Here is a 27,410-nt window from a genome sequence, read left to right on the forward strand (position 1 = left end):
CAAAAACCAAAACTCTTCTTCTAGACGTGTGCTGAAATGAGTTGTTAATATTATTGCATGAGACAGCTTTGTAGGTGCAGCATTTCTTACTCATATTAAATGTCAAAATGGTCAATGTAAAAAGTAATGGGATAGTTTAATGTTTTCGGAGAGGCAGGGGAGATAGATTTAAGTTATAAAGCAGGGGAATGGCACGGCTCCTTGTTGATCTTGACAGTTGGCGCGTAACCTTGGCGTCCGACCGTCTTTCTGTCTCGCAGGGTTCCTTTTCCCCCTGATCACTGTACTGTAGCAGTGTTTTCCTATAAATAGATTAAGCTCTTTGTAGTTTGGCTCCTCAAGTTTAGCTCATGACCCAAGTGCAGTGGAGGTTGCAGTCATTTCCTTTTTCGGGAAACAAATCCGGCCGAGGTCGGCGAGGAAGATGACCCTTTTCAGAGGTTTAGTGATGAACCCAAAGCCCCCAGTTTCTCCCCGTCTGTCTCAACTGGGTCAGAATAGACGGAGATGTAGAAACGAGTAAGCAGACCGATTACCTCCTTCTCGGTCTGCTTTATGGCTCATAACATGAATCCGCTGCATGCTGAAGATTTTTCCAATTTTACTCGCCAGTCATAACAACAAGAGAAATTCAATCATGATTGTAAGTGAGTTAAATGATGTGCTGTCGTCCAGTTTTTTTATCTTCATATTTTTAACATGATGTTACCAAACGCCGTATATTTTCATTTCCAAATTAAATGTTGCAGAAAATAGTCTGCCGCATATACCAGCTGCTTGCATCAGCAGTAGTCTCCCTTCACACCCGAGAAAGATCAACATCAATTTCACTTTACTGGTGTTGATGTTTCTCAGATTGTGGCCTGGAACAATGACATCAGTCCACGTTTAAGTGACAGACAGTGGGCAGCTCGTTAAAAGTAGCGTTTTTTGGAACGGGGTGGCTGGAGTTCGAGGCAGTCAGAAGTTTAGAGGCTTCTTCTTGATTGGATCTGCGACGTGGTTCCATGTAGTGCAAAATCTCCCGTCTACTGTATCCATCTTCAGGTGTATCTCTGTACTCACGGCTCATCTAGACTTACTAGACCAATCGAATGAATAGATGATGAGTTCATCTGTTTTCCACCACCTCTCAGCGTGTCTGAAGTTCAACGGGAGTTTCCAGCTAAACTGAATCTGCTTCTCAGAGCTTGACACACACGGAGCACTCCAATGAATCAAGTCACTGCCATTTTATTCCGTGTGTTTGTCTCCACATCCAGACCTAATTTTGAAAAGACCCCCGACTGCTCTAGCAGATGTGTTCTAACATCAACTGTCACACATGATTCAGACTGCTTGGTATTACTCCTCCTATCTATACTGAGGACCCAGTAATAAACACAAAGTGTACAGTGTATCCGGCGCTGGTGACAAACACACCCTCATTTGGATTGAGACCTTCTGGAACACATTTTCGATGGATGCAAGAGATGTTTTTCTCTTCAGCACTGCAACAGGCCTGACCACATGTGCACTCTTTGTTTTGTCTGACTCTTGGAGAAAAGACACAGTAGCAGCATGAACCAAAAGGCTGAATCTTGTGTGGTCTCATATCAAGCCTTTTGCTTATTTTACAACTTTACCTTTCACTATTATGCAGAGGGATTTAGCGCAGAATTAACTTGTACCTTAAGTGGACAAAACTCTGTAAATACTAAAGCCTACCTGACAGAATAAAAATATTCTTCTCTTTGGAATGCTCTTACAAAATCCGGAATTCTGTGATCTCAGCTCAGGATGCACCAATACCAGTATAGTCATGTACTCGTAAAACTGTTCCGATACAACCGCACCCGATACCACTTCTTGCATCGTCGTGGTCACATGCAGCCACTCTCCCTGTAAGTCTGCACCGCATCAATTGAAGTGGTCTGACCTTTTTAAGATGGACCAGCTGTGGTCCTTTAAGTGACACACTTTTCTTATTTTCTTTTTAGCTGATAGCATTAATCGCTCAAAAGTCTTACTGTTGAATAATGGTTCATTATTAACATCCCTATTCCAAACTATTTGTATCAGGAAAACACAAAGTTAAACGTTAAACTGTCAGCAACAGCATCATGTTTATTAAATTTGTTACATCAGAAAGTGAAAAAAAATTGGATGAAAATAAAACATGTTTTTCAAAATTATTGTTAGCAAGTTAATGGTATTATTAAGTACTCATATATTTACATATATACAGTACTCGGTATTGGCAAGCACCTATTTGTAAGTACTTGTAAAAAGTGGCATCACTGCATCCCTAGTAAATGCATTGAAAAAGACAAGGTAGATTCAACATATATAAATGGATGTATGAATTTATTATCACCTTTTGCTATAGGGAATATAATGCAGTTACAGTTCTGCAACCAAGGATACACACGGTTACTGCAAAATAGCTTAATATCCATGTGCAATTCATTTTGCATTTATAATTCCATCCTCACACTTTTTGCTATCGCATATGAAAGTGGTGATTGACAGAGGATGACACATGCATACATAATGCCAAGTCGGGTCCCTAAAGCATATATAAAGACTTTTTTTTTTAGTAATGCCTCTATGGAATCAACTATCTTTATAATGCGTTCAAAATGTTTGCTACTACCCAGAGACTGACAATGGGAGCCTTTCATTACAAAAAATAGAAAATAAATGTAAGTACAGAGAAAAAATGGTTACTTTATTAAACCACAGTTGTTTCCATTATTATGCACTTCCCATTTATGTATTTAATGTCATTCATGGACCCCTTAAACAGAACATATGGCTGTTGCAGTGACCTTTTGGTAATGGGAGTGTTTTTAAAGCACTCTGTCCATTTATTCTCAAGATAAAAGTGCGCTACCTGCCAAGCGTCTTCTCTGTTAGTAAGCCAGCCGCTTAAGAAAGGCTTTGCTCCTATGATGGACTTCTTGCTAATAATTAGATCACTTATTTTGCGTCAGCAGAGCACATATAGGGCCGGGGCTGGACAGCACTAATGACTTCCAAATAAACAGTAGAGTTAGAGGAGAGAGGCACTCGCTGCTGCAGCACAGTGACATCAGCCACCAGAGAACGCTTGCTTCTGCTTTTAGAAACAGCCCGGTGAGCAAATAAACCACACTAATGATGGCACTGGGCAGAGAGTCGGCGTGGTTAGACTTGCCGATTGATTTATTGTTTGTTTGATTCGCTCTGTTGGAAGGTGAGGCTGGTAGTAGTGAGTAGTGCTTTCCAGACGCCAGGGAAATGCGGAGAGTCATGATGTGATGTTCAAAAAGAGTGTTGTCATCGGAGGAATGTCAAGCTTCCAATGAGCCGCGAAAGAGGGCAACATTTTGTGTGACCACCACCAGATCGGCTGACTGGTGTTTGACTTTGGGAATTATTGAGAACCATACATGATGGAGGGATAACACACCCACTCTGTAATGTTATTTGGTCTATTTTTACATCAGAAAATGCCAACTTCAGGCAACTATCCGATTTTTTTTTTTTTGCTTTATGCTACAATTTTGATATGTATGTAAAGCTGCAACTAAGTATTATTTGCATAATTTGTATTCTAATTTTATTGATTAATTCATCATGTATTCTAAATATCCCCCCAAAAAAATTCCCATAACCAAGTAATTCAAGTCTAACATGGCATATACCAATATTTTATTTTGTCAAATCAAAAGTTCAAAAAACAAATACGTGGTATAACAAAAAGGACAAAAGCAAATCTTTCAAATACGTTGATATAGGTATGGATATGAACATTCACTTGATGCTGTGCCTTTAATCTCTCTTTTTCGTTTTGCCAGAAATTACACAACAGTAATTCAGCAAGTGCAGTTAGTGACAGTGTGGGCTCCATGATAACGTAGCTCTGACAGCTTGATGGACTAGCAGCGGGGGGGGGGGTGACTCCAGTCCCTCCATCCTATTCTGTTGAATCTCATTGTGTGGGGCATGTTTTGATTCCCCTCATTTCTCCGAGCACATATTGTGCTACATCCTGGACCTATCCACTGATAGCGATATTATAAAACCACTAGTTTGGTTGTCATTGATTTTCTGAGCCGTAGATTTGTTCTGGGATATTGCCAGATGGAACTACTTGGATTTAAGGAATGCATAAAGTTGTGTTTTAACCAGATTATTGTATATCTACTCAGTCCTACTCCAGAACGATAATCTATCTCATAGATGAAATTGTTTTCTATTTATACTCGTAGATTAAATCTGTTTTCAGAGGGTTTAAGATTCCCAAAAGACATCGGCTGTGGGATGGAAAGTTGGCCAAATGAAGATGCACCGCAAGTCACCAGGCCAAGCCTCCTGTGCCACGCATCCTAACCAGGGCACAATCAATCATGAGCCCTTGTGTCCTTATTTCTCTATCTATCCATCCTGGCATCCATCTCTGTCTAAGGCCTGTTGGTGTCAGACTGATAGAGTTGCGAAGAAGAGGGAGCTAACAATGAGATGAGGGACTTGGGTCACATCGACTACAGCCAAGTGATGAATAATCCAGTTTAGGAGCAGCAAGGAAATTAACATTTTTGGACGCCAAACAAAAACATCTTGAGACATTTCATCAATCACGCCTTCTTTTGTTTCCCTCAGTGGATTGATGTTCCCTTTTTATCACCCAGAAAGTGGGATTTTAGACTTTGGGTTTCTTTATTGTCTGGAAATGCAACCTGTTGTACCTTTTTTTTTAATGCCCCTGATTGGTTTCATGCGTCCTTTCTCCAGCGTTTCAGATGGAAGTCAGAAAACGTGAGCTTCTTAAGCGATTTCACTGGCTTTCATTGTGCAAAATTTCTTCATGGTCTTGTAATGGCACCACAATCAGTCACTGATCTGAATGTGAAAGTCTTTGGTGGATTGAGTGAAATATCCATACATAAAAAAAGTTGCCTAAATGTTTCCTTATGTGGTTTTTCTGACAGAAAGGCTCAGTGCCAGTAGCTTATTTTCCATCGCACACTCACTTCTGAAGAAATGTTATTCAGTGACAATGGAGAGAAGGTAGTGATACCTGGCGTTGATTATTAAGGCAACCTCATATGTTATAAGCATTAGGTCTAATTTCTTGACAGAGTTGTTGCTCGTGTAAAGCATTCCAAAGCAACATAAGTTGCACAACTGATATTTTCCGTGCCTGTATCATATTGGGGAAGCCATGTTAGCCGCGGAAGCAGCAGCAGCAATTTACAAGACCCCTATCTCAATCAAATGTTTTAACTTAGTTTTAAATATTGAGAAATTAATCTTTACATTTGATATTTTCAGAGCTGTGGTAGTTTAAATGTTTTGTGTTTCCAGTAAAATGTTTGTCTCTCAACAGAGGACTAGGAATTAATTCCTCATTCTTATGTCATTTGTTATTAATAGATGGGAACATATAGGAGGGTTTCGCACCAGGAGGTTTCCCTCCTTCATGCTTTCTGCTTTACAAGCTGCAAGCTTTGTTGCCGTATCATGGCTTTGATTTGTCTCGATCCATCTGGAACAAATGTGTGCTGGTGACAGTCGTAAGCAGGAAAGGCCCCACATTAAAAGGCCAGTGGCAGAAATTGTCAAGACTACAGGAATAGACAGCCGTCTGAGAATGGGGCAGTAGTCATAGCTAGTTTTGTGCCCAAAAAACATTTGTATTATTGATTCATTTATTGAACGGCACCAATGATATAAACAGCAGCTTAACAAGCAGGCGATTATCTTTGTTGTTTTTAACTTGAGAAATCTCTGATTTGACTTTGTTAAACTCACGTATTGCCTGTTTAGCACAACATTGGTTCCAACACACTCCTCTCACAAACAAGTTAAAATGTGGTTTGTCTTGCTGGCATGTTTTAAGCAAATAAGTTGGAGAAATGATAGCTTTGAATTTATTTATGCAGTAGGAGCATGGAAATAAAATAGGAGCAGAACAGACATTCCCATTCAAATCAATGTAGCAGGATGGTCAGAGCGGCGGCCATTTTTATGTGTACACTAACTTTGTATGAACTAAACTGACATACAACAAGTCGCTGACTCACTGAGGGGAGGTTTTGCGAAAAGGAGTAAACAACTAAACAACTTAATGCTTTATTCTCACACTCTTGATGAGTTACGACTTTGTTCGGCTCATTTCCAGTAACCAGTGTATCAATAAAGCATGGTGGAATTAACAAGACAGCTAGCTGTCAAGTTAGCTAGCTCGCTAATTCCACCATGCTTTAATTCTACTTAGGTTACAGAAAACTAGCTAAACAGCAGAGTGGTGGTCAGCAACAGCGCAGGAGGACAAGCTAACTAGCTAACTAGTTAGCCACCTGTCTCCCCGGCGAGCCCCATCAACACTTTACAGCCCCAGAGATGTGTGTTGTCACCATAACAACAAACAACAATCGCCATTTCCTTTTGAACCAATCAAATAATCTCAGAAAACAGTTCGATGACCGTTATTCTATTTCCATGAGTAGAAGATTCTCTTGCGGCATTACCTTCTCTTTTTTTATCCCTCACCTGCACACCCCCATATATTCACACACCACAGTCATTACGTATATAATGGAGACCGGCACCTAGAGAAGCCCAATTTTTACGGTATGACACAGGAATGAGGTGTGGTCGGTTCTGCTCAGCTCATCTGCAGACACGGATCACATCCAGATGTCCACCAACAGGCTCGTGCATAGACTGGGCGAGGTTGTTTCCCCTTCTACTCCCTACTCCATCCATCCTTCACAGCACGCACAGCCACCATGCTGGCAGCCGCAAGCTTTCTCACAAACTATCAGTTCTCCCAGAAAACACATACGCTAATAAGGAAGGGAAAAAAAGAAATCCAGGACGGTATGATTTCACCGTTTCTTTCCCACCACCATCCTTAAAAGCAGATGATGACACAACACTTGGAAACAAACACCTTTTGGACAGTGTGTGTGTTCTTTGAAGGGTTTGGTCTCATTACCATGTCTTTGGGTAATCCGTCTTTATAATACTGTCCAAGTGGACATTAGAGGGGGTTTAACTGGCATTATGGGTTTTATTGTGATGCTAATAATGTGATTCTGCAAACTTTATAATCTATTATATTAATGTATTAACCATGCATGATTGCATTCGTCATAAACAACTTAAGGTCAATATCTTTTTTTTTTTTTACCATTTTACTTACTATTATTGAAAGAGAAGCTTTGCTGATTTTGGAAAAAAATATGTATAGAAGTCAACGGTGAGAGACAAATATTTGGTTTGATCCCGTTTGAATGGCGCCATGAACTACACATATACGAATTTATAATAATTTTGCAAGTCTAGAAAGTTGCAGTTTGTCTGGCATACATGTCTTTTTCCGAAATATGTCCCATGGGGGACCCTGGAAGGGGAGGGACAAGCCTCCCTTTTTTCAACCAGCTTCGTATCGTTGCAATGTGGGTGGTATGTGCAAATGAACGATGTTAGGCTTCCCTCTGTGTTGCCGACTCGCAGAGCTCCCCAGTGCTTTGCCGTTGAGGGCCCAATGGATGATGCGAAACTCGTCATTTCACGCCGTCCGATGGACTTTCTCCGGAGGGTGAGCGTGGCGCTCTGTGTGCTCGCAGCGTGGGAGGAGGTTGAACGCTGTTCATTTGCATAGATACAACCGGCAAAGTTGTATCTACGGTGGAAGTCTGACATGCCACTGTGGCCAGACTCTTGTACTCATCCACTTGGGGATGCTGAGTGGGGTGGCAGCCTCCCTGTACTGAACCACCAGCAATCACTTTTAGATTTTTGCTCTAAAGCTTTTCAAAATAAAAAAAAAGATTGATGTTCCATACAGGTGCATGTCAGGAAATGCACACTTTAACGCAACTTGTTTGTCCTCCATAAGAATCAGTTGGAAAATCCCACATTAGGACTATGAATGAGATAAGAACTTTATATTTTTTCAGCCTTTTATTTATTCAAGAAAGTTTCACTGAGAGGAAGCCTCTCTTTTGCAGAAGCCCTGATCACATTTGCACAATTCACACACCTTCGCCGTCGTAACACTGAATGTGTGGTAATGAAGAACATGAAGTCATCATTTTACGGATATTACTGGATTACCTGCTCAAAAGGATTTGCCTGCCTTACGTTTGCACAGCCAAGACACTGCTGTGTTTAGTTTTTTTGTGGGGGGGGGGGCAGAACAGCCCTAGTGTGTGTGGTATGTGTACAATTTAACGGCAAACTGATGTTGATACTTTGCAGTAATTTTTCCCTGGAGAGTTTTTGCGGGTGGGTTGTCCAGGGGAAGCACATTAGCTGTATGTGTTGGTGGTATTGGTGGTCGGGAACCTCTGCTGAACGTCTGCTGCCAGTTCCTTTGGCTCTGGGCGAAGGATTCCCTGCCATTTAACGGTACCTTAGACTGACTCAGGCTTGGCCCAGCAGGTTCCCCCCTTTTTGGCTAACGCAAGTGACAGCGGGAACAAATCCTCCTCCTCTGTTTATTTAATTGCTAACCGCTCCGGTTTGGAGGCCACGTTCAAAGGGGCCGACGAGCCGAGAGCCGCCTCGCGTTCCCCTCAGCCTCGGGGAAGCATGGGTCATCCCACGTAATGAATGGAAGGACTTAGTTTACCGGGTCTGCCTCGACCCAAAGCCAGCACGTGGTTCCCATTTAAGCATTGGGGGGGGGGGGGGGGACTGCACCTTCATCTGCTGGGCATTTTTATGTGTTTATGTGTGTGTGTATACATCTGTTCTTCAGCACTCAGTGAGTGTGTGTGTGTGTGTGTGTGTGTGTGTGTGTGTGTGTGTGTGTTTGAGAGTGTAAGTGCCTCGTCTGAGTGTGAGGTCATTGTGTTTGTGCTGAAAGTCGACACCACATGTCCAGCACATTGTCGGGGTTGTTGCTGGCACACAGACCATGTTGATGTATCAGGAGCTCAGAGGCCACCGGCCGGCCCGGGATGGGATAGGGGCGCACAGACAGACAGACACACACACACACACACACACACACACACACACACACTCACGGAGTGCGGTAGACAGCAGGGTGGGCTAATCTTACAGTTGCACTGTGCAAAGACGGGGAGGCAAGGGAGTCTGAGAGTGACGGGGGCGAGATGGAAGGAGGGCGACGGAGAAAAACAAATGCTAAAGAGAATGTAAGAAATGGAGAGAGCGAAAAAGAAGTTAAGATACTTCGAAAGGTTATTCTTTAAAAGAAGAACGTGGCCAACTGAACTCACGAGGAATGTAAAAAAAAAAGGTATTAAATGTATTGAGTATTTTACTGATGATTTGTACTAAAATATCAGCACAACGTCACCGTAGACATAACATCACTGTGTTGTTATTGCGTTGGAGAGGTATTTGACGGGAGGTACATTTTCAGCGATCGCTATCGCCTAACCTTCAAAGCGATACTGTTCGTATCTGTCCCATTAGAAGCTGTTACAAGTCTTTGCAAAAGAAACGTGTCGCAGACATGTCACCTTTCTAGAACAAAACCTTTCAAGTGGGAAAAGCTTCATGCCCCGTCCGTTTCATGTGTTATCTGATAACACATGAAACATGCATGTGTGCCGTCAGACAATCTACAGGCCAAACTGAGGATGAGAGTCTCTCCCCCCCCCCCCCCCCCCCCTTAGACCAAAGATGAAAAACCTAAGTTTGCCTCACAATTTAAATAACAGGCCCTTTATTGGTCTTTTGTTTTCGTGTAAAATGTTGACGTCCGTTTAACGGGTTATGGGCACTGCACAGATCTGTGCCGCTTGAACAAGCAAGGCCCCCTAGAAGAAGAAAGGCTTTTGATCTGTTATCTAATCATTCTCATCTGTCTCACTCTGTTTCCAGGCTGCTATTGTTACACATTCAAGACTAAGTGCTTTAGTGTTAGCATGTACCTGCACTGTCCACAATAAAGAGGACAAACTTACACGCAAAAACATCTTAAAACATTTTTAGGAATTACTAAGATCTCGTTTTTTAACATACTAGATTTATTTCTTAATAGTGTTCTGCCATTTTTTTGTTTTTGTTCCAAGGTAATCCACATAAGTAAAAGTCTCTTTACGATGCATAAAGTATTTCTCTTAGTTATTGTTTTCATATGACATATTAAACTCTCTTTGTTGTCCAACTAAGGGACTTAAACAAAGTATTTAAAATGGCTGTAAAACTGTAAGCTTTCCATAAAATTTCTGAACCACTGCTAAAAATGAGTCCTGTTGTCCGCAACCTAAGTTAACACTAAAAATATATAGTGTATATACATAAAAAGTTTCTGCTATTGATATTGTTCATTGGTAGTGATTAGAAAAATTATAATAAAAGCGGCAAATGTTGCTGTAGTTAAGCACTTGAGTCGTTCACTTCCGTGAACTTTTAAATGAGATTGAAATGGAGAATCATGAGCTGCTCCCTCATGCAGCCCACTCATGGACCCACTAGTGGGCGGCAGAGGCGGCACACCAGTTGTGGTCCTCAGTGAAGCTCTCGCTGTGGAATGATTCTCGGCTCTGTGCTTTCCCCTCCGTGGGATGGAAGTGATTCGGTGGTGGAGGGATCCAAGTTTAGGGGCGGACGTGGAGGGAGTCCCAGGATCTCGCACAGGATTTGTTCATTAGTTTAATTCCTCCGAGGAGGTTTCTTCTTCTTCTCCTTCTTCTCCTCCTTCTCCTCCTCCTCCTCCTTTTCCTCCTCCTCCTCCTCCTCCTCCTCCTCCTCCTCCTCCTCCAGTAATCAGCATCTCCTCCCTTTCAGCTCGGACAGCTGTAGGTGCAGCTGTTTGAACGGCTGCAGCTTGCATCGCCCCGTCGGACCTCATAGCCGCAGGACGACGCTGAGACTCCCACCGTGGTGTTTCATTCACGCGTGTCATTTATTCGTGGGTCCTGTGTGCATGTGGTTTGGCCTCCATGTCTTAACCGTCCGTGCATCCAGCCATGTTTTTGAAGCGAATGTCGCCCACAGTGGAGCGTGCGGTCTTGTTGCGTCATGTGTTTTTTTGCCTGTTTGCTTAGTGCCCCACTCCGCTCCCGTGCACAAGCTATGTGGGAGACTGTTTCCTCTCAGGATGGGAAGTTGTTCCAGCCGCGCTGTTGGCCAAACATTTACTCTGGCCTCCACCAGAGCGCAATTACCCAAAATCCACCACATACTCACTATGATTTTTTTCAGCAATTATGTGCATCTGATGTGCCAATCCCTGGTATGCCCAACTCCGTCCCGGTCAGTTCCAGATTCACACCGGAGTTGTTGGCATCAGCGTATTCAAGCACATTACTTCTAGATCGGGTTATGTGTGCGATGTAAAGCCCTTATCAGTTTGTGGCCACATGGTGTTTTGTCCCCGTCCTGCACCTGTTGGACTTTCGGGACTCGTCTGGGAGGAGAGTGTCTCCCTCTGTGCATGGCGCTTTTGCGTTTCTCTCATCTCCAAATTATGCTCTTCCTCCCATTTCCCACCACTCTCCTTCTCCTTCTCCTCTCTCTCACACATATGCAATACAAGAATATTTGCCCCTGATTGCGTTCCTTTGCCACAAAAGGAAAAGGCCTTTGAAAGCCACCGTGACCTGCTTGTTTTTATTTTTCCATAAACTGCTTCTTATTGTTTTTTCGAGCCACTGATAGACTCCCCTATCAGAAGTGCCACTTATTAGGACTTTGAACTTAAGATCCATATTGAACGATGCTCACGCACAGTGCATGTTCCAAAGTAAAGTCCACCAATCCCATCCTATCTGAGAATATACCAGGCTCAACAACAACCCTGTGATGTTTCATGTTCCGCACCCCCATTGATCTTTTTGCAGATAAATACCAGCTGGCCCTGAACTGTCTTTTCCACAATAAAACATCTCTATCAGGGGTGATAGAGCTCTGCGTGTCTCACCGCTCCCGTTCTCCCTCTGAGCGGCACCGTGGCTTAACGCTGTTGAGATGACTCCTCTTCAGCCCGGGGACGGGAAAGCTTGTCGGAAGCGTGTCACATCCGGGAGGTTCAAGTCTGTATGACGCTCATAGACAAACCACACACACACACACACACGTGTTTGTGTCAGCGTCTGTGCGTGTGAACACATGTGTCTCCATGCCTGTGAGTGCATTGTGAGTGAAACGGGGTCTGGCATCGAGATCAAAGTCCCTCTATAACTCCTCAGTCGGTCGGTCAGTCGGTCGGCAAGCCGACGTATTGCCAGGAAGCTCCACTCACCGCGCAGGATGTTGAGTTATTAGACTCAGATCATTTCAATTACAACACAGTTGTTCACCCAGCGAGAAACTCGGTGTCTCTCTTTCTCTCTCCCTCTCTCTTTGTCTTTTTCTTACTTTGTTTACAACTCGGCCATGATTAGGAAAACTAATATGGCTTGTTATTGGAAAAATAGACTTGCATACTTTTCAAAAATGTCAGTTGAAGTGATTTTATTTGTTTCTTTATTTGCACATGTGTACATATATAAAAAGACAAGTTCAAACACTGTGCAGGAGAGGTTAGAAGCCAGAGATGGCTAATGAAGGTACCTCTCCTATTAAATAGCAACAGTCATACTTGAAAAGAGGATAAAGGATTTCAAACAAAACAGAAAATCAACAAAGTTTTAAGGCTAGGCAGTAATACAAACATAGGTTTTTTGTGTGCAATAAAATCCATGTAGTGTTATTAATTTGCTATTTTATGTTCGTTCATGTTTTTTGGAATAACGATAAGATTGCAATGTTCAATTAATTGTCACGGGACACGGCAGAAATCATATTTGTTATTTTGGATGAATGCCATTCTACTTTAAACCTTGCCAAGCCTGCTTTGTCGATAAAGTTGGGGCGAAAATTGTCATTTAAGTTTCAATTTCATTTCTGGTTTAAGTTACAAATTGTAACGTGTCACTGTCAAAAAAACAACAAATTTATCTTGTAGTTTATCCAGGGCTCCAGCCTGCGACCAAGATGGTGAGCGTTCAAGTTCAAACTTCACGGAGTCGCATTCGTGCAAATGCATGGTGATTGTTATCATTGGTGCCCCCCCCGGCACTTGGCAGCCTACGCGCAGCACGTGATTCGTTTGTCTAGCAGCGACAAATAATGTACATGTACACAAGCGGCACAGAACTTTACGAAACAATCCATTTAGCTGTTATCGGTTCTAAAAATAAAACTGTCTGTAGCTGGTTATTTAAAAAAAGAAAAGAAAAGCAAAACGAGGAAGGAGAGACAGCGAGAGGTTTGGACACTGATGGCGAAAGTGCCGGCAGGAAGAGACCGGTCTGCGCTTAAAACTATGCTGTACTCAAAAAAAAAAGAAGAAAAAAAAAAAGAAAAAGGGTGTGACCAAATCATGTGCTACTGCGACCAAACGGCACCAGTGCTACCAGTGGCATAGTTAGTCTGGAGTTAATCGAAAGAATGCAACCTTCATTAATCATTAAGTTCACTTAATATTACAAATATACCAGTAGTTCACTGTCGTTTATAACACCTGTGGAAATCTACTGGTTCGCTTCATCCAATCAGAACTATTCCGTTTCATTTTTTTTTACATTTTATTTATCAGTTCCTAGCTTCTCGATATGCCACCCTCTCCTGGGTGTCCCTGCTAATGAAGTGTGATGGTACTGATGAAGTGTAACAGCGGCTGGTTTGGAGGTGCTGTGCCAGTGACAGGGTGGTCCCTGCCTCACGCTGCTGCTGCTGCTGCTGCTGCTGCTGGCACCCTCATGCTCATCATGCACACATTGTTCGGTGGCACCTGGCCATAAGAGGGGTGATGGTGTAAAACCTGGTAATGATCAGACTTCTCCTCCATGCTGTTGGTCTTTGCGGTGTGTGTGTGTGTGTGTGTGTGTGTGTGTGTGTGTGTGTGTGTGTGTGTGTGTGTGTGTGTGTGTGTGTGTGTGTGTGTAAATCCTTGTTTCCATTAATCCTAAAATGACAGAGCTGGTCACGTGCGTGTTAATTGCATGTAATGCACCAGTCACTTCAATTCATTGTCGTTGCGTTCACTGCCCGCCCAAATAAGATGAGGGATGGTGGTGAATCTGGCAGCCCTACACAGAAATAGTTGAGTGTGAAAGGCTGATAAAGTGGTTTAAGTTCTCCTCGTTGCCTTTCCTTTTTTCAACGCTCTGTTTATCTTTATCTGCGGATGACATTATGGGTTTGATTTTAAGTCATCGCGTGCATTATATATAGAAGGTTTCCAGCTGTCTTGGGACAGCTCAAGCTCATAATTGTTAAAACCCATTACAGCCAAATGACACACGCCCGACAGCCCTGATGGCATTTCTGATTCTGCCTCCGAGGTTTTGTTTTTATTCCGCCGGTATCACAGGATGACAGCGTGACTCACCTGTTTTATTTTTTCTTCACTTGCACAGTGTCGATCATTTCCAGTTTCCAGGTTGGTTGAAAAACGCTGCAGTGCTATTCTAGTCATGCAATGCCCCTGAAAAGGCCCAGATTGAATTATTCTGTCCGATGCCAGCGGTGCGTTGGAGCGTCATAGGATGGGCAACTATTGGAAGGAAGGAAGGAAATACATGTTGAAAGAATGAATGAAGAAAGAAACAATCTTAAATGTCATAATAGTTGCTACTCAACATAGCCAGCAAGTACGAACGCCAAGTGATGAATGAACATGTACGAGCTTATCGCCATAACTTGCCTGACCAACGTGCTTTGGTAACATAAGAGCTTAAGATAGCAGTAGCATGAGAAACCTTGTGTTCTCCTCCCACATCACTTTGGTGGGTTCCCATAATTCACATGGACCTCGTCTTTGGAGTCCAGCAAGCGCAAACCCAATGGTCTGTGCGTGCTGAAACTGAACTAGTGCGGAGGCTTTTTCTCAATTTATGTGCTTTTCTTTGAAGTGTGCTCTTTCAAATGGAGGTTCAACTCCGAGAAATTCATTCATCAGCCGGTCGTTCGTTTTTTTGGTGTCCGTCATGTGCGGTGATGGATCTCGGGGTAAACCTAGCGGGGTTAGGGAGGTGAAACTGTCCGTGGACACACAGCCGGTTTCAGTTTCAAACTGGCACACAAGTGGTTGGGATTAGGGCTGGAAATGTGGAGGCCGCATATGTAATGGTTGTCAAAGTGGTGGGTCACTGCTGTTCCAGCTTTTTGGTGTATTTATACCGCTTTTCGTCCTCTTCAGATTCAGTTTGGATTCTTTTTTTTGTAATTTGGAAACCAAGAACAAGTCCTCGTGGGACTGTATGACTGTCTTCACAATGTACCATTGTCATGAGAATGCTTGATACAGTTTGAAATGAATATTTAGAGGTGGAAGCTTCCCGCTGCTGTCAGTGGGCTACAACCTCTCCTGCTGGAGTAGTAAAGGTAAATGTAGTCCAAGGTTGACAAAGACGGTTCCAACACAAAGTTTTCATTGACAGAGCGTGCGTCCCCACAACATGAATAAACAACACTATGTTTGGATCGTTGGCAAGTGTGGCCGTGGCAGCGTGAGCTGCTTAAAGCGAGACGTTTATCATCACTCAGCTAGCCAATACCCTGGACAGAGAAACTGTCTAATGATGCAATAAAGGATATCTTACCCCCAAAAGTGTTGACCGAGGGAGCCTGTCAGTCCTTTTGGAGGGACTCAGAGATTCATTGGGGCTGGGGGGGGGTGGATGATATCCAGCAGTGAGACTAATCTGTACACATGTGGCCTGGCACTTCAGAAGGCCAGATGTTGGAAGGGCGAATTGTTTGCATGGTGATGCCCTCAGAAACCTCACCAACATATGTGCACAAATTCATTCAGTAAGACACAAAAACAGGGTAGATGCTAAACAGAGATACAGTATGGAGTTACCGCGATCAATGAGTTTGATGCGTGCATACATAATGGTGCAGTTCTGTTCCGATTTTGGGCACATTGGCTCTTTTTTTAAAATAAAGGCATGCAAGAAATGTTTCAAAGGTTTTTATGACATTTGTTTTGCAGCGCCGGCCGTTCTCGTGAACGTGATATCTCAGGAACGCCTGGAGGGAATTTCTTCAAATATGGCTCAACCGTCCACTTGGACTCAAGGATGAACTGATTTAGATTTTGGTGATCAAACATCACTGTGATCTCACAAAACACGTTTTTTGCCATAACTGAAGAGTTCATATGCTATTTATGACAGTTTCCCAAAAAAAGTGTTTCTCTTAATTGAATAAAATGATGAAATGGTGACATTTTGGACAGAAAGCGATGTAAACCGCAACATCACTGGTCGGCGGAGGCATACAACCACAAGGCGGTGATTCTAGTTACATGTACACAATGTTCCTTGAATTGGCCTGCATTGTTTTTCACAGCAATAATAGCCCTCGTATGCTAAATATTGCTCATTTCCCATCTTGTTCGCTCAAGTGGGCAGTTCTTTGCATCATATTTCTATTGCATTTCAGAGAAATGTTACTTAATATTCATTGATTCCTGATGTATCACAATATGACCGGTTGGCCCCAGGGTGAAAAATATCATGGCCTTTTCCCGAACTGTTGGTGTTGGACACCACAGCAGATATAAGTCCTTAATTATCCATCACCAGTGTGAATATTTATACAATAATAGAAAGCACATTATGACTTTTTTGGATTTTTTTTAGGAAAAGAAAGTGCCTGTGTTTGAGTCTTTGCCTCTAACATGTCAGATTGACCAAACACATTTTTAGGATTATTTCTACACCAAGGCTCGTTTTTGCACATTTCTGTCCTTTTTTTGTTATTTTTTCTTTTGTTGGAAGGCGTTCAAATGATTTGTTGGGGTTTAAAACTGGTAAAACTGAGGTTTTGAGTGAAACTCCCCCTAATCCTCACTCCCCACAAATCCTCAGGGTGAGTTTGTTTACAATAAGCAGCCGAGAGAGAGAGAGAAAAAAAGAAAGAAGTTGAAAGAAACTCTTCCAAGACTGTGCAACTTCTTGTAAATACCATAATTGCCCTGAGTTGTATCATCATGCTGAGTGCCCCGTGTGTGCCAAGTGAAGTTCCAGTTACATCCAGAGATGTGTGTGTGTGTTTTGGTTGGCAACAAAGCACCACTCTCTATACACAGTCAGTCACACCAGGGCCAATTGGTAACAGTTGTGGTCAGACCCCCTTGCACTACAACAAGGGATACAAGAGGAGGGTTGAGTGAAGAAAAAGAAAAAACCCGCTTCGCTCCCCTCTTTCTCCATATCCTCAGGAGAAATCATCTCCTGAATAAGCACAACAGAATTAGCCCCACTGAGTCGGATTGCGTTTTAAATCGGTGAGAGAAAACAAGCCTTTTCTCTGTGCGCTGTGCCCTCTCTGGGAACGAGTCCTACAATAACACACAGAGTTAATACAGCACATCCTGGAGCCACGCTGGGGTGTCACTGTTTATGGCAGTACCTCAACCACATGCACACACACACACACACACACACACACACACACACACACACACACACACACACACACAAACCAAAACCACCACTGCTATAGCCTCTGCGAAGATGAGTCAGCAATTTCCCGAGGCTCGGGGCGAGTATGGATCTGGGATGCAGGAATTTGATCATTAAGATAGAGCGTGTCGCCCAAGCTTCTCACCGTTCTCCTGCGTGTGAGTGTCATATTTGCTGTCTGACTTGAATTAGGCTTCATGATATCATGTGGTGATTGGTTTTGAAGTGGAGGTTTAGCCTTTAATGCTGGATTCACACAATGTGGTATCCGATGACTATCCGAGAAGGAATGGGCGAGGATCCTTAACTGTCTTGACTGCGAATTCGCGGCCCTTTCAGTGCTACATGACTCTGGGTTCTGGCAGAGTCACATCCTAAAAGATGAGACCGGAGGAAATTCACGACGTTTTTACCAAATGGACCATTCTACTTCAAAAACTACATTTTACTGCCGTCAGAATACCGTTTACTCTTTTGCATGCACCTGTACTCACAGGACGGTATGGCAGCAATCTAACAGCTCCATAGATTATATTTATGGAACCAAAATAACACACAATCTGACGACAGATATTCAAAACTTCATTAGAAACCCTCATTCAAAGCTTTGCATGTAAACAAATGATGTTCGATATCGCCCTATGTCAGGAACTGCTGAGCAGCGGTGGCTTCCCACAGTAACAGCAAACACAAAATATGTCAATATGTAATTTAAATCTATATATTAATAAGATAATTATAATTTAAACCGTCAAGTATTTCTGGTGCCGACCACCGAGGGTAGCAACGTTTAATCGACTAGCCGACTAATCGTGCACATCCATATCTTCTTTGTATGTTTCCCATTCTCTGCAACCCGCTCTGTAGAGTCAGTGAACAATAATTAAGACCTAATAAGCAACATTCTTTCACAAGTGGTATCTTGGCCTGCTTGTTGTCCGTGCTTTGGCACTTGGCAATTTTTTCCCCTGTTATCCCGTTATTTTTTCCCTGGCCCCTCACTTGCCTTTGTACGTCTGTGTAATGTATCAAAGCTCTGCAGTTCTTTAGTGAACTTGCATCTGGCTTGTTTTGTTGTTCCTTAAGTTGAGTCAAACAGTCCACTAATTGCTCAGTGAGTTGGTTTTCCATCATGTTGAGTTCTGTTGAAGGAACTTGGCTGCCGGGATAGGGTATGCTCCAGCAGGAGAGTTCAGCTGGTCGGCACCTTCAAGTCGGGCCGTGGTACGCTGCTGGACGAAGGTGCGTTGCTCACTTTTGGTCAGGAAGTGAGTCACTGTCCCACGAGAAGGAAGTATCTTGGAGTCATGTTCACAACAAAGGCAAAGAGGGAGAAGGAGATTGACTCTCAGCAGCCTCTTGATCAGCAGCTGGACTGTCATAGTGAAAGCTCTCAATTTACTGGTTGATCTACGTCCAACCCTCAGGCATCGGCATGAGTTTCAGTACCGAAAGAATGATACCACAAAGGAATTGCCTTCTAAGGGTGTTTGGGACCACCTTAGAGGTGGTGTAAGAGGCTAAGTGGAGACCAGGGTCGCCTTTCAATCAGAGGGTCTGTGGTTCGATCCCCGGCTCTACTAGTCTCATGTCAATGTGTCCTTGAGCAAGAAACTTAACCCCAAAATTGCTCTCGTAGCTGCGGCGTCTACGGTGTGTAGATAGATACTGAATTGTAAGTCGCTTTGGATAAAAGCCTCTGCTAAAATGACTGTAATGTAATGTAAGAAGCTCAGACATCCAGAAGGCCCTTGGATTAGAACCGCTGGACCTTCGCATTGACATTCGCAACTGATTGCATTGACAGGAATCGGTTGAGGTGGTCCGGGTCTCTAATGTGGATGCCTCTTATAGGGGTGTCTCAAGAGGTACCTCGCCACCGTGACCTGGACCCAGATAATAGGCAAAAGATTGAAATTTCCATTTTGAAGATGCTTTTGAACCAATATCCACCGTTGACCCGCGAGTGTCCCCTTGACTGCGAGCCCGGGCAGCAGTAGCACAGCCTTGCTCAAAGGAATCTGAGGACCACCTATAGGCTCACAGAATCTTCACCTCACTCAATGAAGATGGAGCCGAGTTCCAAAGTGCAATTCATTATAAATTCAGGGCCAGTAGAAGCAACCCAAACTGGATTCATATGGAATCTCTCTTAGTACTTTTTTGTAACTTCTTGAAAAGATCACGGTGCATTGCAAGAGGTCGGCTAAAAGAACTCAACAGCTGGGCGGGTTTATTGTGTCTGTGTGGCACCCTCAGTCCAGCTACGCGGGGTGATGGGTGGGTGTGCTGTAAACACCCAGGAATGATGTGGCAACGCTACTATCTGCCCTGTGTACAGGGACTGGCGGTATACTTTAACTGTAAGAGACTCGGCCCCCAAGTATTTCCCTTCAGTTCGTGCCTTGGCCACATCATCATTTAGCCCAGAGTGACCAGCGGCAGCCAGTCCTGAGAATAGTAGGTGTCTGTGCTTGGTTCCAGATGACGCTGACAGCCGCGGTAGAAACAGACCTGTTAACTGGTTAGCCCCCAGAGAGCGGGATGGCCACAGCGAGAGGCTGTTTATATATGAAAGCTGCAAAGCATTGGAACAGAGATGTAATGGCGTTGAGATTGCGCAGAGAGTCGGCTGCACGAGGGGAGCGGGTGACGTCATGTGAGCGCTACATCTGTCTCCTATTGGTCTGTGTGCTCCAGGGCCCTCGTGCCTCTACACAGAAGGGCCACATTTTACATACATTGTTTTTTGTGTGAATGAAAGGCACTGTTGGTAGCAGAGAAACGGAATCGAGAGTTGGCATTCCTGTCGCTTTCAGCCGAAGTATTTAGAAGTCAACATCTGCTTTACTTCCACATGTAGATAGATATAGATTCTTATATTTACAATTGTATCGACCTGGTTACTTTACATATTACTTTAAGTGTTTCCTTATAACTGAGGTAATACACCACATATGTGGAGTCTATATTCTAAGCCTCATTTTATGCAAAAACACCTGCAGAGGGTTTATCCCAGCTCTATGAAAATGTCTCACTGATTTCAAAAGGGAGAAAACATCTTCCGGATCATTCCAGGACTGTTCATGTTTAAGTCAAAGATGTCTGCTAACAGTATTTGTGATCGGTCCTGTCTGTGGTTCCACTGAACTTTCCTCATATTGACAACAGCTGCAAAGTAGTTGGCAGTCAATATATCGAAATATTATATATTCTCTGCCTTTCTGCAGCCAAATAATTGTTTGTTGTAACAATGACAGTTCACATAACCATCAAATAATTCACATTGTATATTATTATAACAGAGACTAGTATTGAGTCCCTGGACCCAAAGAAAGCCTGAGGCCTCTTGTTGAACATGCAGTAGACATAATTAGAAAAGGGGATAATTGAGCCCAAAAAAATCATTATCACAATTCAGATATAGATTCAGTTGCTGTCCACAGTGGAGACATTTTATCTCAAAGTTTCTCTGTACAGATCCTGGACACATCTTCACCTTCATGGGGTTCGTTATAGGTTCTAAATTCAATATTCAGAGTATTGATATATAGCAGCAAACAACTATTTGTTATATAGCTTTGTTGACGTAGCTAGCCGGGCCGGCTGGCCGTGCATGTGATATCTCATGTGCTCTGCACAGCGCTCATATGGCGGTTACAGCTGGTAACTGCGTCCCGACAGACAACATCTTCACGGAAGTTTTGCGTTTCCCCCGTCAAGTAAAAACTGTTAGCACTTTTTCTCTTAGTTTGCGCTGTTAACGCTGTTAGCACCGTTAACTGTGAGCCGCGGGGGCCCAGCCGTCGCCATGTTGAGAGCCATTGAGAGGTAATAGATATGCTCCCGAACTTGTAGATAGAACCTTTAATAACATAATATACTTAAGCATCTCATGTAGCATTAACTTCAATCCAAATTCACATTCCTGTCATTTCCAAATAATCTGAGGTACAGCACTTATGAGTCATGGTTTAGAGGGAGGGCACACATTGTCCATTGTGCTTTAGAGGCCAAACAAGCATAAACGAATGCATCGTAAAACGGCTGGTGTTTGTGTACGAGCCGTGCTCTCCCACACTGTGGCTTTGGGGGTTTATGCAGTGGGAGAGCATTTTCAACTAACAATCCTTGCCTGAAACAGGGCTTTCTTTGTGGTCTGGCAGATCCAAGCCACGGCCAGCAGCTGTCATAGTGTACATGGAAGCAAAAAGTTACACTAGGAAATTGAGAATTATGTTGTTAGAAACATGACTTGATAGCAGGGTGAGTTGAAGGAATATGCACGTGGAAAGCGTGGACCTTGTATGTGTCCCGCTCTGCAGCTGTAGTTAAAGGTCAGGTCTTAGCTCTGCTGCACGCTTTAGAATCCGTCGATGAATTGAGATGTTATTGCAGGGCCAGAGCTGAATCAAGAAACTTGGCAGCGGCAAACCAAAAACATCCTTTATGAGTAGTTGGAGTGGCACGCGGCACAAATGGTTCAACGTCTACACCCCCTCCCCGCCCGTAAAGGAAGAGTTTCCTCTCTGCAAATTGTTGCCTGATGCGTCGGCGATGATGTGTTCGTCTCCGGGGACACTGTACATACGGCGCTCTCACGTCTCCCATCTCCTCGTTCTTGCCCCCCCCCCCCCCCCCCCCTTCACGCTCCGGCCCTCCAAACTGTCATGCTTTTTACTTTTCCTTCCTCGAATTATCGGTGCACCTTAATTATCTGATGTCAGCCAAAAACGCAGACTGTCCCGTCAAGCTGTGATTGCTCCTTGTTGAGGAAAACGTGTTCTCTCACCAATCCAGTTGAAAGGCGGCTAGAGCTTGAGACAAGTGCGCTCACGAAGACAAATGCTGCAGATGACCCAGAGCGCTCACCTGTGGGGATTTGGTCACGGTTTGAGGAAGAAGAAAAAAAAATAAAAGAAGCTTAGAACGCACTGACTGTGTACTAATTTTCCATATTGCAGCAGCAGCAGCAGCAATAAAAGGTGGTTTCCTCCCCAGAAGGGACAGTCTGTTTAACTTGGCACTGAACTGTGGTTTGAGGATGAGTCTAGCTTCCCATTCCTGTAAAACTTCCATTTATCAGAGGCTGATACGAGGCAGTGAAGACCTTCCCTTTCTTCGACTCGACCTTGGTTTCTGTTTTACTGGTTCCTTTATAGTTCTGCCACGTATTCTTTTTGTCTTTTTTTAATTTAGAAGGCTACTGGAGAGGAAATATAAAGTTGAAAGGGCAATTCTATTTCAGTAATATAATAAATCTCCTGATTTATAACGAGAGATATGGGCGGTGTTGTTTTGAATGTTTTTGCTCATAGATTTCTTACAGGAGACCTATGATGCTAATTCCCGGGTTCATATTTGAATCTTTTGTTTCTACTACAACGTGTTTACACACTTTAATGTTCATAAAACTCTTTATTTTTCCGATACTGTCTGTCTGATTATACCAGTATTCACCCTCTGTCTGAAACGCTCCGTTTTAGCGGGTTTCGACAGAATTGCATCGCTAAGCAACAGCTTGGGTCCATGTTTACTTCCTGTCAGCTGACGTCATTCGCATACACCGCAACCGGAAGTATCTTTTTGAATGTTTAGGTTTAAAACTGTGAAATGGTCGTTATATTGTGTACTTGTGTACATTCACAACTGTTCGTCTCGTTTAAAGGCACGGCGTCTGAATAGTTGTGTGAAGGGATTGGACGGTTATCTGTTTTTGTTGTTGGGTCGGACCCTCTGGAGATGCCGTGTCAACACTGCGGCTGGCTCTGACAAATCACACAGGCTTCCATCTGGACGACCTTCAAGTCAGGAACTCCTACTGAAGGACCCTAGCTGCTCAGCCAAACACACACACACACACACACACACACACACACACACACACACACACACACACACACACACACACACACACACACACACACACACACACACACACACACACACAGAAAACCCACTCTCTCTTTCTTTGGAAGCCCAGGCATAGTCCCTGAAGCCCGGGCTTACGTCTTTAAAACTCATGAACAATGAGTGCCTGATTGAATCCAGAATGGTTTCAGGAAGTAGTGAAACCGTTTGAAAGTGCGAGGAGCGCTCTCACACGGCCCACTCCCTCCATCACCACCACTCATGTCTGTGCGTTGGCAGCCTCTGCCTTTTTGAAGTTGTTGACTGCTCTGATGTCAACTCCCTTTAGAACCTGTCACTTTTTCATTTCGGGTAATTTCTTTTATTGCACTAAACGTATTGGGAGGTCTTTTATGCAATAAAATGAAACCACTGTGAAGTCTTAAATTGCAGATAGCAACATAATACGAAGCCAAAATGTACTTTATTGACCTTTTCTGCTCTCCTTTTTCTCTCTCTGTCTCCGTCTCTCAGAAATCATTGACGACATCACGCATCTTGTGGACAAGACGGACGACAGGATTCGTAACGAGACGCGAAGGGTGAAGCTCGTGGAGACAAAGTCAGCCTCCTGTGGTGAGCCTTTACGGTGGAGCAGGCCTGATATCTGTGTCCTTGAAAACAAATCACAATTAATCTGTTTATTTATAGGAACGAGCACTAAGCATCAGGTTTGCCCCGTTTCTTTTCCCATCATGCAGTTCACAGAGCAGATGTCTAACAGACTATAGCTTTTATAGAGGACACGACTCTGCCTGGTGTGACATAAAGTTGGACAAAACAATAACACTTCCCTTCGACTTAATATAGTTTGACAGCGAAAATAAATCAGCAATACAAATTTTTCATCTTTAGCATTCAGGAATTGAGCAATGTTGGCCTCAATGGTGCAGCAGATATGATGCTGATATTGAAAAGCCCTCTCGGCACAGAGGATGTGGGTGGTGAATGGTCGCTGGAGGCCTTTTTTGCCGCACTTATGACTGAATGTATCCTGTGTAGACGCACACGGAGCACCGCGGCTGTTAACGTGCCGCTCACACTAAGCCTCTGCGTCCTCTCCGTCCTCTGCGTCCTCTGTTCTCTCAACTCCGGATTTTGGCGAGTTGTTCACCGAGAGGCCTTGTGACCGCGCGGCCCTCCCCTCTCAATTACCTCTGGTCTGCTTCGCTTTGTTTAACTTTTGTTTCGCCACTTACATAAAGACTTTTTTTTTGTGTTTTTTCTCAGTGGGTTAATGCTTTTTCAGAGAAGAACGTCAGCTGGCTGAAGCCGATCCGTGGAATGCGAGGACTTCAGTTTGCCCAGTCAAACGCCAAACAGCCTTTCTATGGCGAAGGGCTGCATTGTTGCGCGCTGGGAGACCTGGCGAACGGGCGGTCGCAGACAGAAGCAGAGCGGGCAGAAGGGAGGTCAGCCCTTCAGGATGCCTCGTTCTGTCCGCCGCGTCCCCATGGTGCCTGAGCGCAAGTTTGTTTGAAGATCCCAGAGCTCATATTGTGTTAAAATCAGGACTCTTTTCTTTCCGTCTTTCCATTTGTTTATCTTGTTCTTTTCGCCACCCCAACTCCCTCCTCCCTCTCCCCCCGTTCCAGGCTGAAGAATATCCAAGTGTATGTGTGTGTGTGTGTGTGTGTGTGTGTGTGTGTGTGTGTGTGTGTGTGTGTGTGTGTGTGTGTGTGTGTGTGTGTGTGTGTGTGTGTGTGTGTGTGCATGTTCATATGCATCGCATGTAGTGTACGGTGCATATTCTTTTGGAGTGCACTGGAAAGTGTGTGCAACTGTATTTGCAAAGTATGTTCTTGTGCATGCATGTATGTATTGGGTGTGTGTGTGTGTGTGTGTGTGTGTGTGTGTGTGTGTGTGTGTGTGTGTGTGTGTGTGTGTGTGTGTGTGTGTGTCTTTGTGAATGGAAAATTCCCCCATGGTCTTCTTCACTCTCACCTCAACGCTCTCTTTCTTTCTTTTCTTTTTTTTCTCCCCTCCATTCCTCTCTGTCATCCCCCTGTTCGTCTCCTCAGTTGTTTGACACTTGTCTTTGTGTCAAGCAGAGAAAGAATTGAAAATACCACATGCCACAAATTGTTTGGTGGGCTTTCCCTCTCTCCCTCTCTCTCTCTCTCTCTCTCCATGGAAGCGTGTTTATAATTCCTCAGCTTTAAGGCTTTATTTATTTTTGAAACCACCTCTCATCCAAAGCCGGCGTTTGGGTGTTATGTCTCAGCCGAGTCCTTGTAAAGCTAGAAACGTCTGGCTCTGACAGGCGGGAGCATGCTTAACATAACTATTGGTGGCCAACTCGTTGTAAAGGCATCTTTGTTTTGCAGCCTAAAGTTGCGCTAAGAGCTGGAAACGTTCCAAGAAATATGTTCTTCATTGCAGGATTATCAATAGAGATCATCAGACATTTGCACTCAGTTCGAGGGAAAAAACTGTTTTGAACGCATGCACCAGAGATCTCCAAAAAAGCAGCTGAAAGCCGAGCTATGGGACGGGTCACCTCACTAAAAAAAGAGGGAAGGACCCACATGTTGTTGTGGCATACTGTGCATGACTGGTGCCCGTAGTGTTGTGAAACATCCACTGTGTTGAAACATACTGGATTCTTCCACAGCACGGCCCTGTGGAGACATCCGTCTCCCTAAACGTGCAAGATTTAGACTTTATTTAAACACCTCAAAGCAGTTGAAACCCGTCATTACTTTACACTCTGCAAAAAAAACAACAACACATCAATCAAAAACATTTTTTTTTTTGTGAATTCTGTTATTTTGTTGAACTCATAAAAGGGATTTGGTAAGAGAAATACAATTATATTATGTAAGTAAGTAGAAAGAATGATTGTATTGGTGCTGAAACTCACATATCAATTGGCAGTCGTAGCAAAGATTTGCAAACAATACCCATCCTTAAATAACTTTTTTTTTTCCCTTTATACCGCTGGCCCAATGCTGTCACTTAGACCAGCTAAGCCTGATTCACAGAGTCATTACCACTTGTTTTAGATGATGTTGGTGGGAATTGAGGAGTGGAGGCTTTGAGTTTGGTTGGATTAGTGTGGCAGATTAGTCCACGGGACCAAAGGGTCTCTTGGAGAGTGGTGTGAGTTCCCCCAGAGCTTAGGCATCACCATCAGGCAACATCGGTGCTTGAGCAGCCCTTCTCAACAGAGCTAATCCTCAATGTGTTGAGGGGGCACTTCTGCATCGTCGTGAATCCCGCAGGTGGCTCGCATCTCAAGTGGGTTGGTGCTGTTCAGACTAGAGGGGACGCCTAAAGAGACTGTGGGTGAGGGGCAGCATTCGACGGCGTTGGAAGAAGAGCATGTAAATAGTTGGGAGTCAGGAGTTGTCAAGGAAACACTCATTTTGGTCAATAGGGAGGTCCAACTTTTAAAACACCTACTTTAATCAGCTAGATCTTTAGCTCTTGTTCCTCCTTTTGCCCTGACATGGTACACAGTTGGAAACTAGAAATGGCGATTGAATATGTTTCACATGGTTGATGGAAGGATTGCTTAAAGTAGTCCATCCTGCTAATGAGACTCTTCTTAGTGAGTGACAAGTCAACTTGCCTTAAGAAATCTATAAATATTTTGTCTCATTTTTGCAGTGGTTTCAGTACAATTTAGTCCTGATTTTTGAGAGAATCCAAAAGTACACAGTGGTCTGAATATCTGACCTTTTGATCTCACTTGTATTACCTTAACTAGGTAATTTATTGGCAGAGCAGTGAGGCAACACGCATGGCTGCAAGGTAGTATTCTAACAATATATGAATGTTATCAAAGCAGACACTTTGGTAATGTTAGCGACACGCCTCTGTGGATTGCGGTCGGTCAGTCAACCACGTTGGTCCAGACTGAAAACTCTCAACCCCTAAATCACACAGGTGATCCCCTAACCTTTCATCCACCGTCATCATCAGGTCAAATATTTTATTTGCTGTCTCCAAAACAGAAAGGAGGCCGCCTGAAAATGTGGACTCTGGTTCAGTTTGTTTGGGGTGTAAAAGAAACACCAACCAACCACAGGATTTTGTGATAGCAGATATGTCATTTTTGCGTGATCTCAAAAGCTAAAC

General features: G+C 43.7%; 1 protein-coding gene across 1 annotated transcript in view; it reads left to right on the forward strand.

The window, feature by feature from the left end:
* stx8 (syntaxin 8) overlaps nt 1-27,410 on the forward strand; it is a 43,733-nt gene that overhangs the window by 10,513 nt on the left and 5,810 nt on the right. The window contains exon 7 of the mRNA XM_068726927.1: nt 23,802-23,903. Coding sequence (XP_068583028.1) covers nt 23,802-23,903 — 102 coding nt within the window. The remainder of the gene's footprint in view (nt 1-23,801; nt 23,904-27,410) is intronic.

The sequence above is a fragment of the Cebidichthys violaceus genome, unplaced genomic scaffold (assembly GCF_023349555.1).
Source record: "Cebidichthys violaceus isolate CVI_PGR_0920_01 unplaced genomic scaffold, fCebVio1.0.p SCAF_4, whole genome shotgun sequence".
In the NCBI taxonomy this organism is placed as follows: Eukaryota; Metazoa; Chordata; class Actinopteri; order Perciformes; family Stichaeidae; genus Cebidichthys; species Cebidichthys violaceus.